This window comes from Apis cerana, linkage group LG11 (genome assembly GCF_029169275.1).
Source record: "Apis cerana isolate GH-2021 linkage group LG11, AcerK_1.0, whole genome shotgun sequence".
Lineage (NCBI taxonomy): Eukaryota > Metazoa > Arthropoda > Insecta > Hymenoptera > Apidae > Apis > Apis cerana.
In genome coordinates this window covers 13,082,260-13,098,086 of record NC_083862.1, presented here as the reverse complement: position 1 = coordinate 13,098,086, position 15,827 = coordinate 13,082,260, and the positions used below count along the sequence as shown (strand labels likewise).

At 35.5% G+C, this 15,827-nt stretch overlaps 1 protein-coding gene and 1 long non-coding RNA gene across 5 annotated transcripts in view; one reads left to right on the top strand and one right to left on the bottom strand.

The window, feature by feature from the left end:
* Nucleotides 1–15,827, bottom strand: part of LOC107995090 (transducin beta-like protein 2) — a 43,820-nt gene that overhangs the window by 6,561 nt on the left and 21,432 nt on the right. Inside the window, exon 6 of one of the 4 annotated variants that reach the window (XM_017052333.3) lies at nucleotides 10,196–15,236. The exons of 2 other annotated variants lie outside the window; for them this stretch is intronic. In XM_017052333.3, coding sequence (XP_016907822.1) covers nucleotides 13,558–15,236 — 1,679 coding nt within the window. In that variant the 3' untranslated portion in view covers nucleotides 10,196–13,557. Of the gene's footprint in view, nucleotides 1–10,195; nucleotides 15,237–15,827 lie in introns of those variants that run through there. One more of the 4 variants, XM_062082059.1, reaches the window with a different exon arrangement.
* On the top strand, nucleotides 6,884–11,431 carry LOC114577159 (uncharacterized). Its single transcript, XR_003696991.2, has 2 exons — nucleotides 6,884–8,503; nucleotides 8,614–11,431. It is a non-coding gene; the product is annotated as an uncharacterized LOC114577159 (long non-coding RNA).

The following is a 15,827-nucleotide window of genomic DNA, read 5'->3' as shown; positions in this document are numbered from 1 at the left end:
ATTTTTAAGAAAGTTGATAAAATATATATACCGATATTAAAATTAATCTACGTAAATAAAATAAAGCTTTACGAACGCAACGTTTGTGTTTCAACGAAGCTAACAAAATTATTCAAAGCGATGAACAGAGATAACAAACAGACCCGATTGTAAATTATAATTTGAAATATTCGCATAGATGCAAATAAACGTTTCATATTAAATTACTATGCTAAAATATTCCATCGAAAATGGCAAAAAATAGTTCGATATTACCATTGTTCGATATTTTGTCGTATTTTTTATTTTTTCCATCCACTTTGTGTCGGAATTTCCTGTATACACAAGACACCGATAAAATCAGTCTAACGAAACGAGCACACCAAAATGTATCGATATTACGTCACAGGTGTTTTGTTGAACTACAGGACGATACTAATTATCTCAATCGAATGCGACGAATACCGTTATTATTTATTTATTGTCTTTTCTTCATTGTTTTTTATTACACGTACTTTATTATATCATTATCATTATCGCTAAGATCAATGATTTTTTTTTTCTTTTTTTTATATTATCGATATATACGAATTTTTTTCTTTGTCGCTATATATTTTGTAAATATGGAATCCAATTATTTTTATCGACGCACGTTCCGTAACGTAAGCATAGGTACCGCTATATTTAATTTTATCGTTCCAATAATAATAAAAACGAAAATTACACAAAGATTTTTAAAGATGAATGAATTATATTTAGAATCACATTTGGCGAACGGCCAAAAGATCGCTTTAGCCCAATTCTAACTCGACTTTTGATTATTTTTAAGAAGAAGAAAAAAAAATTTTCTTCATTTCCGAAAACAATTTTCGAAAAAGAAAAACAAATTCGAAGATTCGATCGAAACTTCTCTCCAAAGAACGATTTCCAAGGTGTATTTCGTGTAGTCGCGGGCGTGGAGAAAGTTTTCTGCCTTTCCTCGAACACGGCGGCTCTTTGGCCGTTACCCTAAGAAACGCTTCCTCCTCGAGGTGGTCCCCCACGTTCGGCCGCTACCCACGCGTCCTTATCCGAGGAAAGAAAGTTGTTACGCCGCACGAAACGCTGCGGATTTTCTCTCCGCGACCCGCTCCTATCTCCGCCGACATGCCCTGGTTGCAAGCAGCATCCTCTCCTTTTCCATCCACGCGCCACGAAATACGTAAGTTTTCGATGGGAAAAATTTAATAATTTAGAAGTTATGAATTACTTCGATAATTTTTTATTCGAAATAATAATAATAATAATAATAATCGGAAATAATTGCGATGCCAGAATGTAATGCAATACTACGAACGTTATTCGAGTATTTTAATAAATAATTATTTAATAAATAACTTTATTCGAAACTTTTTTAATCAGTTACTTTTTTCAACGTTGATTTTCAATTTTGGTTTTCGACCGCGTTCTTAATGGCAGAAAACGAAAACAGAGCAGATTATTTTCTCTATTTTTTATTTAAAAACACAATTCAATTTAACGCGTCGTCAATTTGAATTGTGTTTATATTTAATAGAGAAGAAGGTGCAAGGGATTCGTGGAAAGAGTTTACTACCTCTTGGGAATGGTAGATTGATAACAAGAGAGTATCATAAAACACTTATGGCAGTGTGATAACGATGTAATGTGAAATTATTATACTCCAAGGTGTATACGTTGGGTAAGGGAAAGGTGCGATTTGGATAACAGAAGAAATAGCAGATGTCAACGTGTATTTACAAAGATGCCGTAGATACGTGAGAAAGTTTTATGCTAACCTACATACTAGAAGTGTTTAATATCCAAACTATTTAGATCCACTAGATTCAACAAAACTCGGGACTAAGTCGATAACGAACACTAATTGAAGTATTAAGTTGCATTCAATGTTTAACTTTTTACTTTACAGTGTGATTTTTTAACTTCTTTCCACTTCTCAACATTACTAAATTATTTGCGCTAAAAGATCCTTCAACGAAAAAGTTACACAATCCTATCTATGAAGTATCAAATAATTTAACGGTACAACGAGTTGTATCGTCCTTGGCAAAGGAATAAAAAAAAAAAAATTACGAACGTGACGAATCATCGTTACATGTGGATCGAACGTAGTCCTGGTTACCTTCTATTTTTGTCACATTTTATTAATTCGACCTCGAATATTTCTAATGTGTTTACGCGTTAAATATTTAACAGAGATCGTTCGATCGTTCACCTCGAAATATCCATTTTTTTTTCTAGAAACAAAATCGGGAAAAGTTCAATAACCAAACGATAAAGTATATCGTATATGTTACGCGTGTATTAATAAACGACTTGAGTGTGGAGGACAAATTTAAAAGAGGCAACGCCTCCGAATATGTCCCTGACCCGCGTAAAAACCTTCCGAATGTCTAGCACGGGTGAGCGAGCCGTTCGTTTACTATAATTTTTTTCTGGTTAGCAGCGAGCCCTGTGAGCATGCGCGCGTATGTGCGTGCGTCGTCGTACAACACAATTATCGAGTAACAAATATGTGCAATTGTACGTAAATATACATACACAAACTAATGTACTCCGCACAGTTAAACAGTTTTATTTTTAACTCAAAGGTCTCTAGATTTTCGTTTCGTATTATTAAGCACGTGCTGAACACGTGTTGTTAAAGCGCGCTATTCGAAAAAAGATGAAAAGAAAAGAAAAGAAAAGAAAAAAAAGAATACGTAATTATTATTATTTTTTTTTTATTATTATCACATTGAATTCTCTTTTCTTTCTTAAATGAAAATATTCCGTTTATTACAGAACCCGCGATAAAAATCTTTCGCGTATTCACGATTAAATTGCCTGACATTCTTAGGAAATGTGATTCCTAAGAATTCTGATTGAGAAACGAGAACGATGATGATTTTGAAATTTTTGAAAAATAACATATACGAGATTTACGAGTCTTATTCTAAAAAATATTGAAACGAAGACGCGTTTTACAAACTCAACGTAACAATCGAAGTCGTCGATTTTAATGGAATCGATAGACTTTACGCAACGATCGTAGGAAATGTAATAATCCGTCCGTTGTGCAATTATTGCGTAATGCGCACGCGACACGTGGCTTTGAAATCGAATTTTCCCCGATACGGTTTGCTCGATCATCCAATGGCAAGAAAAAAAAAAAAACAATTCCTTGCGCTCGCAAGATTACGAAGATTCACCAGAAAATTTCGTAAGATGTTAAAACAGAGATTATCGTTGTTACGTTCTTAGATAAACTAATCTAATTATTCCGAATCTTTTTAAAAGATCGATTTCGAAACGATTTATAGAGAATAAAAAAAAAGAAGAAATTAATAATCGCGCGTAATTGGTCTTGATGAATGAATCTTTTTGCTGGTCCATTATTATAATGGCAAGAAAAGAATCGATCGAAACGAAAGAAAAGGAAGGAAAGGACGATTAAGTTGTAAGTTTCGTCGTCAAAGCAACGAAAACTGATCGAGATAAAAACTGATCGAAATTCTGAATTCGGAAACGACACGATTCTTTTTGTTTTACTTTTAGCAAAATGTTTTAATCGTGGCACGACTATAAACATGTTCGAGGAGAAGATTTACGAGATATGTAAAAAAAACAAAAAAAAAAAAAATAAATACGTAAATGAATTATTTTTATTATCAAATAAATCAAAGGAAATAATTGTTTTGCTTCTCTACCTTGTCGAGATCTCTCTCTTCAACGAAATGTTTTAACCGGAAATTATAAATTACAACGCAGTTGATCGTCTACGATCTTCTTATCGCGAGATTCCCAAGATAATGATATCAAAAAAGCATAATAATAAGACCTTTGTTTTTGTACAAGTAATGTCAACGAATAACCGAATATCACGATAATCATCGAATATTCGACACAATAATATTTTTCGAACGAATTTCTTTGAAAAGAAATATTATTATTATTATTATTATTATTATTTTTACTCGATGAATTTCTCAACGAAGTATCAAGCGATGGTAAATAAAAAAATTTCCATTCAAAAATGTAAATCATCTTTCGATTCCGGCAAATCTGTTTTCGTAAGATCGATCATCTCTCGTCCAAGATCATTTCTCAATGTTTTTATATATTCTTTACGTCATTGTGATGACGTTAGAATATTCGAAACGAAAATATACGTGCCTTGATAACCGGCCTGTAATTACACACTGTGAAAAACCGTATAACCACGTCCATTACGGAGAAGTCTCACTTTCGCTTTGTACGCAAATTACAGTTATCTTTTAATCGCCCCTAATCGCAACAAGGAATTACGTGTAATTCGGCAGATGATCGATTTATCGCACGATGCGATACGTGCGATGCTCGGAAATATTTGAGAAAGAATTTTATTTTATCACGTGTAAATGACGCAAATATGTAATGCTATAAATAATTTCTTATACTGTAAAATATGAGTCGGAGATCATTTGCATTCTGTCTTTCAAATACGTGACTCTAAAAGAGCAGAAGATAATCGTGAATGTTAATAAAAACACGATTGGAATTTCCGATATCTTTTTGATATATATATATATAAAGGCAATAAAAATTTACGATTTCAGATTTTCCTTATTTCATATTGTCACTTTATATCAAACGAAAATATTAACTGTCTATATTCGTGAATTTTTGGTTCCTTATAAAATTTCGAAAACAACTTTGGAATAATAATAATAATAAAGAAAAAAAAGGAAGGGAAAATGGAAGTTTGCCGAAGATGTAATATAAATACAAAATTGTTTCCGTTTCGATATTCGAAACGTTTTCAAATGATTAATTTTGTTTCATTTTTAAAAAAACACATGTTCGGTGAAAAGACAAAAATTTAAATTCTTTGCTTTATTCTTCTCGAGAAACGTGTGGCGCGTATCATAATCCCTCCTCATAAAATGGATTTTCAAATATCGCTCGACAATGACACGTTTCCTATTGCTGTTTTGTACGGGTTCGAAAAAAGAGAAAAAAAAAAGAACATACAAATATTCGCTTAACAAATATTTACACTTTAATCGTCGTTCGAATCGTAATCACAATATTATCTTTCGAAAAAGAAAAAAAAAAAAAAAGAATCATGCAATATGTGTTTTCACATAATTCACACCACACCTTTAACCCATTTGCAAACAGAGAAAAACAATTCTTTTTTATATAATACGAAAAAAAAATTACTCGTCACAAAGTAGATACGTAAAAATATATTTCAACAGAAGGAGGCGCCCATTTTTTATCTTCTGTATTAAAAAATCATAATAGATCAGTCGCAAATAATAATTCGCACATTTCGATGGAATATTCCATTATATGATACAGCAGAGGCAAACATGGCGGACCATTCAACCCGTGTACCCATGCAAATGGTTTAAAGCGGACAAATATTCCACGGTTGTTACAACACATTTTCTCTTAAATCGAAAACTGCGTATCGTATTTACGACGTCAAAGAACAATCGTTTTGTAATCCTTTTAAAACAGATAACGACTAATTTGTGGAACATGGAAGGAAGAAAGAAAGATGGTTAAGAGAACAGAGAGAGAGAGAGAGAAAGAGAGAGAGACAAAGAGAAAGTAAGAAATGGCGGAAGCAAATGTCCGCTATCTTCTGGAACAAAATGACGTAACCTAACGTATGACTTTTGCGTCTGATGGAACCGCGATCATTTGCGGGATCGTTCGCCAAAACGAAGGCGTAACCATGCCGCTACGAAACGCTAGAACGCACGGTCGAACTTTCTTCACGATCGACTTTCGTGAAAGCTCTCTCTCTCTCTCTTGCCGGAGAATTGGCATCGAATGCCATGTTACACGCTGTTACCTAGAACGTTCGACCAGCGCACGCTGATTTTATTCGATTTGCACTTCGTACGTACGTTTCAAATACGAATCGCGGTCTGGTTCCACGGCGGGAATGATTTTTATTTCTCTTTATTGCTATTTATTAAGGCGTTCGCGGGTTAACGATGATATACGATTGCACGTTGAAGAAATTAAACTTTTTGCTGGCGATCGAGAACATTGTCGACTAATATTTCGAACGGAATGTGCGAATGTGAGAAAAAAATTTGGTATAATATTTTCTTTGTGATTAACATTGTTAATGATAAGTCACGTCAACGAGGAGTTAAAAATTGTTCTTTGTTCTTTGATCTTAGGAGAAAATTTTTACGTTTTGGTTTTATTTTTTCACGCGTTCTTTTTTTTGCCGACAATTGACGTTTGCACTATGATAAGCAAAAAAATCATACAATCAATAACTCGAAAATAATTATACGATTATACCGGTGTTATTATACGATTATGGTTGAATGTGTCATCGTTAATGGCTGTTTATTTAGCAAATGATTATAATTACGATTCTCAAAATTTATCTCGTATTATTTTAATATTGACATTATACAATTATTTACAAATATCAATTAAATACCAATAACGTTGCGTGTTACACTAAAGGCAATAAAATATCGTCTTTTTTTTTTGGGACGGAACACGAATATTATTGCATTTCACGCATCGTCAATGATTATTCTTCGCGTATTTTGTCGTTTTTAATATTCTTAATCGATTTTATAGCAAATAAAAATGTGAGGGAGGGGGGAGATAAGATATTAAATAAAACAAATAACGTTTCTTTTATTTTTCTCTTCGTCATAAAACAAATCTAAATCATGAAACAAGAAAAGGGATATTGGTTTAAAAAAAGATTTACTAAATAAAACATCATCGATATGAATAAATGAATAAATTGTATGAATAAATTGTTCGTAAAATAAAACCGTTTTGCTCCAATCCATCTTTTGCATTCTTATTCATTTTTTACGTTTCAAAAAAACAAACAAACAAACAAAAGAAATAGATAAACTAGATAAAGATTTTTTCTTATTAGAAAAAAAGAGAGAATGCGATGTGTTCGATAAGGGATAAAAAAAAAGAAAAAAGGAGACACGTTATAGAAACTTTGGCAGTGCGTCAAGATGAACGTTTCCAAAACGTGGAGATTGACTAATCTTCGATGACGATCCTTCGATTGAACTAAATAACAAATATATATATATGTATGTATATATATGTGGTATAAAAAAAAAATTGGGACGAAACGTAACGCAGACTTAACGATACCACTTTACACGTATAATGAATGAGCTTAAATGAGCTTAAAAATTATATTAGCCAGTGGAGAAAAATTTTGAGAAATCAAAAAAATTTAACTTTGGTTTCCTTTGGTCAAAACTTATTCTAACAATATCATATAATCATATATTTCAGAATCGATAAAAGTTTTAAATTCCAAAAGTCGAAAGTAAGTAACTTGTACAATATTTATAATAGCATAAAATAGAGGACAGAAGGTTAAATCTTTTCTTTATTACCAATCGAACCTCCGTTACTCTTTACAATTATTCATACAATTAGAGAGTTCGTTTTTATGCATAACAGTTCTTTCTCTCCTCCTTTATTTCTCTCTATCTCTCTCTCTTCCTCTTTATTTTCTTTCGCTTCTCTGTCATCATTTCTTCGATTACACAATCTTCTTCCATTCACGCAATGCCTTTCTTTTTTTTTCTTTTCTTCTTCTTTTTTTTTTTTTTAATTATCATTCTTACCATTGTTATTAATATTTCTCTCTCGCTTATTCTTTAACGCTTTAACGAGTGAAATGATCCTTTCGTTCGATGATCTTTCGAGACAGAAATATCCGATTGATGCATCTTGTTTGCTCCATCTCGTTTGTCGTTTTCGTTAATTATATACACAACGTATGTACGCGACGTGCAATTGTACTAACAGGCCATGATGCAGTCATCGACGAAGTTAATCGATGAGTACGTTGCCATCGATCGAACTGCAAACGAATTACGATTCCACGACACGAATATAGACCGTGTGTTTCGTATACGGAGAGGCTCACTGGTACAAATGAATATTCTCTAAGACAGAGACAGAGACAGAGACAGAGACAGAGACAGAGACAGAGACAGAAAGAGAGAGAAAGAGACGAATTTTGCTACTTTTCACTTTTCTTCTCGTTTTGTACATGTGCTATTATACACGTAGCAATAGAATCTAGAAGAATCTCCGATACGAAAGATTTTAAAACTTAACTGCTTTTTGCTTCTCAAGTAGAGTCCTATTTTTTTTCTTTTTTTTAAATTCTATTTACATGATTCACTCTGTACATACGTAAGAATACAAAATGCCTCTCCCCAAAAACTGACGATGATTCAACAAGAAAAGAATAATCGAATTTTTCGATACGGTCGCCATCTATTCATCGATCATCCGAGGTTGCGGTTACATAATCGAAAAACCTTTACATACACGCTTACATAGAAGGGGGCGCTTTCGCGCGACGGAAATAACAAAAGCGTTTGGAAAGTTTAGACGTCTCAAGTGTACAAGTGTTTCGTGCGTGTTCCGGTGTCGAGAAAACTGTATTTAATATCTAAAATAGAAGAGAATGAAAATTTGGGGAATATCGACGAGAAACACGTGAATCGTATGTATGAAAACAAATGAAGGGTTATGTCTAGTTCGATCACGAATCGATAAATAAATGAATCCGTTGTTAAAAAGTGAATAATAGATTGATTTCTTTTTTTTATATAGATTTTTATCAGTACCAGATAACAAATGGTGGTCAGATTTCAAGTGAATGCAAGTATATTCCGGTAAATAATATTTCAATCCTCTCGGGATCGATTTATCATTTGAAAAATTATCGGTAAAAGAAAAACATTTACTCGCCTTCATGCACACAATCTATTTGGTTAATTTCTAGAAATTTTTCCCTCGCGTTGTTAATACGTTGTTACGTGCGCATAGTTGTATTCGGATCAAGGACTCTAAAAGTTTTTCACGATGAAGGTTAAGGTAAGGATGAGACACAGAAAACGAACGAAACGAGAAATATATTAATGTGAAGTAGTTAACCGTTAAATCGATATATCGTTTTTACCGAACAAGACCTTTCAATCATAATGCGAATTTCACGAAACTTAAAAAAGTCAACAATGCGTCAACGTGTATGCGAGCTGCTTTATACAAGCGCTGTACAAGTGTATAATCACGGTCGATTGTCATGGAGAGAAATTACGTACTTAGTTTCTTCTTTCTTTCTTTTCTCTCTCTCTGTTCACGCCTCTTCGCGGTCAACTTATATTAATCATTTTCATCCGCGTACGCTTTCGCCGCATATATCGAAGATACGATGAACGAAGAGAGAGAAAAAAAAAGTTTCTGGGATGTTACTGGGACGAAATGAGAAGAAAGAAGAGGGGGAAAAGGATGGAAGAAGGGGAACGCGAAACAAGGGGGTTCATTATATGCCTCCCGGTGTCGCAGCACTTCCATTGTTTCTTCTCAGGGACGTGCTGTGTGTGACACACGGGGATTCGCTCGACTACCACCTTTCTTTCTCTCTCTCTCTCTCAAATTTTTCCTTTTTTTTTTTATTTTTGAACAACTATCATTACGAGTACCACCTTTTCTCTCGAACAGATTTTTGAGCGCTTTCTTTTTTTTTTTTCACGAATTGTAACGATGTTAACGATGAAAAGAAAACGAAACCAAATCTCTCTTTCTCTCTCTCTCTAACGCGAATATAAAACGCGAAGCCTTTGACAATGCGAATTTCATCTGGAGCGCGGACGGACAACGGGCATTGAACGAGATCGCTTCAAGGTTGATGAATCATCGCGAAACTTTATCCAATGCAATATTCTGAAAAAGGAACGAGATCGTCGAACACCGATAATGTTATTATAAATTTCTCAATAAGAATGATCGCCCATTGAAACGCGTAACCCGATCGTTCCGCTAAGATGATTATTATTATTATTTATTTATTTATTTTTTTTGGAACGTTATGCTTCGCGAGATCAATTCGGTATCACTATACTTTCCACTTGGATCGTGACGATTTATTCGAGAATTTAATATTTTTAATAAAAATTATTTCAACGTCGAGAGATCGTTCAAAGTTAATTTGAAAATCGGTTGTCGGAAGAGGAGGGGGGAGGAAAAAAAGTTAACGATTGATAAAATTTGTCGATTCATTCTGTGAATTAGTATTTTAAATTATAATTTAAATACCATATGCGCATTTTTCTTCTCCAATATTTTTACGAGAAATTTACAAACACGATTATTTCTTTTTTTTTACAAGGGTAATTTACAATAACAAAGACAATTTTCTTCATTTTTTCTCATCATATTTCCTTTAATCTCAAGAATTTTTTCTTTTTTTTTGTTTTTTTTTTCAATACTTTAATGTTATAAAAATGGTTACAAATTAAAAAGTAAATCGCTCGAAGTGTCCGCTCTTCTTTTTTTTTTTTTTTGTACAAAGAAAGATAAGAAAAAGTATAACAACTAGATCGATCGTGAACGAATCCTCTGGCGATTTAAGATTCTTTCTTCGAAATGGCGGCCATGATGATTCTTCGGAGGATGATTCTTCATCGAAGGATGCACAGGTACTTTGTCTGGTGATGCGCTCGAATAAATATTAAGCTATTTACAAAGCGATGAACAATATTGCTCCTCGTATTATATCGGCAGATTTTTTCTCTCTAAAAATGATTTATCGTGATTTAATGAAACAATTTAATGAAACATTGCCTCGAAATATATCTATCGACGAATTCGTAAAGAAAAAAATTTTCTCAAAAAAGGATATTTTTAAATATATCGGAACGAAAAAAAAATAAAAAATAAAAAATATACGCGTATATCAAATATGCAAATATGAGAATGTATTTATGATGATGCGAGTCTCGGTTTATAAATTAAAAAATAAAAAAAAAGGAGGCAGAAAATAAAATAAAATAAAATAAAATAATATAAAAAAAAAAGAGAAATAAAGAATAGGATGAACAGATAAGGTGACGGATTATTTAAAATTAAATAAAATAATTTTCAATGCGAAGCAACAGTTTCCAAGAATGATCGTCCCTCACCGTGAAAACTAGTTGTATATAATTTTCCTGGCTCTCAAGGAGTGAGATACAAAAAAAAATTGCTCAATACTTATGCATACATAATAATCATGCGCATTTCGAGAACATCGCTATATACATTATTATTACATCATCATCATCATCATCATCATAATCATCTATTTAATACATCCGATAGATGAACACGGGGCGTCAATAATATAACATCGATAATAAAGTATAAAACCGCGAGACATTTATCTAACGTCTTTAATTCGTAGCGTGAGGCGAGAAATTCGAACGCTGCTCTCAGCCCGATCTCAGGATCCCCCGCCGATTCAATGGGGAGGAATCTGAATCGATTTCAGTCGTTTACACGAGACATCACGTATCATATGTACATTAAAAAAAATATCACGATACATGAACGCGAGATAATCATGGATGACATCGTGGTCAATCGTAAAAAAAAAAAAAAAAAAAAGAAATATCGCTTGCTTCGGCTCACGTTCGTTCTACTTTTTTCCCCTTTTTTTCTCGATCGGGCGAAATTTGTTATCGATCGTGGGCGGAGTTTGAGCACGTACGCACGCAACGATAAGGTACATCATTTTTTTGTTTAAGAAACGCGAAAAGAGGACACGGGCTTTCTTTACGTAAAAATTCTATTTCGTATTGTCGGATTTATAGAAAAAAGAAAAAAAAAAAAAAAAAGAAAAAAATATGAGGAAAGATGATTTCGGGTAACATCTTCTCGCGTGTGTGTCCTCGTTTAGTGGTATTTCTTTTTTTTTTTTTTTGAGAAGAATTTAAATGCAAACCATTGTGGAAGCCCGAGAGACACTTACCAGCATCAATGACGCCGCGTGTCCTCCTCTCGCCGTACAAAAAAAAAAAAAACCACGCGGGATGAAATATGCATGACAAGAAGAAATCGCAATGATGGTATTACAATACGATATATGAATGTACGTATGTATATATACGTACACATATATATTTTGGACGCGCGTACACGTATATATACATGCGTAGAAAATACAAATATATTTTTACATGATCCGTGAGAGATATGAGAGACTCGATGTATATATATTACATAGCGAGAGACGGTGCGCGCCTATATTTATATATCGTACATCACTTGCCGAGGAAAATGTCTCGTGCATGGAAACGTTATTTTGGCAGACCAAAATATTAATAAATCAGATTGGTCACGATTTCATTTTTTTTCCGTTATCGGAGATTTTATTATAAACGAAAAAGAAATCTTTTTCTTTTCCCTCTCAAGTCACGTACAAGTTGCGTGTACACTCCCTGTGTGAATTTATCATTTCTCGCGCTAATTGAAAAAATATAATACAATAGGTAACGTAAGTAATCAAGTAGTCTACATTTTTTTACAGAGTCGTAACGTGAAACATCGTTACTATATATATATATACATATATATATATATGTGTGTGCGTGTGTGTGTGTATATATGTATATATATACATATATATACAAAAAAATTCGAATTTTTTTTTTCCTATTTTTCTTTTTCTATTAAAAAATTTTTTTCAATTTTTTCCATTATATGATTTTTACGTCATATAAGCGTGTTTTTTTTTTTTATTCTAAATTTTCGTGTTCATTTTCGCGGGGCAATTCCACGAAAGTGAATGCAAAATCTAATGAACAAAAGTAAATTGTATCGATTTCTCGACGCTTTGTTCACCTCAACCGTTACTCTCGTCTAGATTTTCAAATCAGGCATGTGTCAATGAAGTAGAAATTTATTAAAAGAAAAAAAAAAAAAAAAAGAAAAAGAAAAAAGAAAAAAAAATCTTCGATCAGAATCATCACGGAGATTCATTTATATATGATCACAGAAAAAAGAAGAATATCACAGTAATCGAAGAAGAATAATTGAGCTAAATCTTTTTTTCCTCGGCAATGATGTGCAGCACAAAACTTGGACTAATATCATTTTTTTGAACTATTGCTTTTCACTCGTGATACCGAATGTATGAATTATGTGGATATGTTTGAATCAATTTGTGCAAATGAAAAAAAAAGTGCCGCCCCCCTGTGTGACGAGCATATATCGGATATAACCGCAACGGAGGGAGGAGAGGCGGGGGACCAACACTTCTATATTTTTCTTTCTATATGTAACGTTATCACAGACTTTACTTGAAATGAACACTGACGGAAGTTATCGCAGATCGACGCGACCAAATCGCGGGAATAGATTCCTCGTGTCAGATTTCTCGTTAGTCGTAGCAGCCAAAAAGGAAAAATTGCGAATCATCGATACGCCCTAACCTCTCACGACTCGGAATCTTTTACGCGACTCGGTCGCGCGATCGCGCAGACGCGCGAATTTCGAATCGCAAGTCTCGAGCATGCGCAGCTTCGTGTTGCGGAAACGAAATTCGACGACTCGTTCACTGTATATAATGTGTGTGTGTGTGTTGCGTGTGTATATATGCGCATACATACATATATAATATACATACGTATGTATATACCACATATATACAAGTAATATAACTATATATATCTACGTTCTATTACCATATATCTTCTTTTTTCTCGGCAGCCTTTCTTTCCTTTTTTTTCTTGTACATTAACTACCTATATTATAGTCGTGTTTCACCCTTCTCAGCATAAGGTCAACAGCTATCCTGGAATCCTCGACGGAGTCGTGTTCCGACATTTGTATGTCCCTTCGCAAGACCGTCCTCGCCAGTGTTTTCAAGCTCGATCGAAACGGGTAGCCGAGAAAGTGTGGGAATGTGACGCACGTGTCGATCACAGTCGTATGCATCATCTTGAGAGCGCGCAAATCGTTTTCCATCCCGTGGCCGATCAATATCGTCTCGGCAAATATAAAACTCAGAAGATCTTGTTGAACGTCACTCAACCGTTTCGTAACATTTTCGAGGTCGTGGGCCGAGATACCGCTGAACCTCGTGTTGTAATCGATTATTTCCGCGTCGGGCTTCACCAGAGTATCGTACACGACTCTTCCGTCCATATCGACCACGGTGACTTTAACCAACTCGAGGCCGCGTCGAGTGAAGCACATCTCGCAATCAAGACCGTACACACCGTAATTACCATCTTGCGGCACCATTTGCGCCAGTTTCGTGCGCACGTAATCGTCGAATGGGCCGTTGTATCCCGGGGCCGCCCCCGTCCACACGTGATAAACCGAGGTGGTACAGCCCCGGGACATGACAGGGCTGCGGCAACACTCCCACAACTCGACTTGAGCACCGTCCAAGCCGTTCCGCAGCTTGCCCCAGTGGTGAACGCAGGTTTCCTCGTTGAGGTACTCGCCATTTTCTCGATTCACGTAGAAATTCTTATGACACCTCGCGCACTTCCGCTCGATCGCCATCAGCTCCGGCGTCGAGTAGTATTCAACGTTCGAGCACCTCCTGGTTATCCTCTGGTAATTGTAGTCGACGGAATTCGACTCGACGGAGGAGGACGAGTATTCTCCGACGTCCGAACAGTCGGACGAGGTGACCTCTTGCTCGAAGTCCGAGTTGTCCACCGAACTTCCGCTCGAGTTGCCGCTGTCGGCCTCGCTTTCGGGCACGGTCCACTGCTGGTGGGAGCTCGGCACGAATTCCTGGGCGTTCGCGTCCAAGTGGTGGTACCTCAGTATGCGGTGGTTTATCGGGTGCGGGTTGTTGATGAACACCACGTATCCCGGATAAAAGGTGCACTCGACGGGATAGCCGAACTGAGCGAGGGTCTCCCCGGTGAGCGTGTAGCTGCGCAATATCGATGACAGTGTGGCGTCAGTGAACTGGCACAGTTGCCTTCTCTCGTTGCTCAAAAAGTCGCAACTCCTCCTCGGACTGATGTAACTGACGCCGTAGTTTATCATCATCGCGCCGTAGCCCATGATGTAGTTGTTGGCCTGGTAGCGCGCGTCGTGCGGAATCAAATTCGGGTTTCTCTCGTAGTCGAACGTCACCTGGCTGGCCACCACGCCGTTGCCGGCGTGTTGCTCCTGCATTCTTTGCTCCTCGCGGCGCTGGTCTCTGGGGTTCCTGGTACGGTTTTTTCTTTGCCTCCTGCTCAGGATCGTGCGATCCTCTTTCGCGGAGGGGGGCGGTAATATGGTCGAGGTGGACGTCGGTGACGTCATGCTGGACGGAGCTGCCGACTGTTGCGTTATCTTATTCCTGCTCCTTCCCGTCTTCGTCGACGTTGACATCTCGACGCGATTCTTATAGCACCCCGTATCTCCAGGATCCAGGATCTCCTCTTCCGGCCGCAGCCCGCAATCTTTATGTCACATACAAAAACATATATTCGTCAGTTCATCGTCCGGCATATTTAATAATGAGACCTACATTATAATATACTGTTAATGTGTTTTGCCACACACCACGTGCATGCATCTCTACGCTCTTTTCCTCTCTCTCTCTCTGACATTTTGTCCCGACATTCTACTTATCTACCTATTTTTGTTCATTCATTTATTCGTTTATTTATTTGTTTGTTTGTTTGTTTATTTATTATAGGACAGCGTGATCGTCAAATTGCAAACATACATACATACATACGTACACGAATGTTTCGAAGATGATTTGAAGAAAAAATTTAAGGAGCGATTTTTATAAAAATTGAAACAAATATGGACACGAAAATGTGGAAAAAATGTTCGAAGCTTATTTTATACAAATTATATATAATTTAAATAAATAAGCCTCGATAACCGCTATTTTTGCATGCCAATTTTTGCGTTTATTCTTTAATTTTGTATAAGTTTCCTTAAATTTTTTTTTTTTATCTGTTTCGTGCGAGTACATTATATATTTGAACAGAATTTTGAAAATATTTATCCTCGATCTTATTCTTGCTTCTTGCAACGAG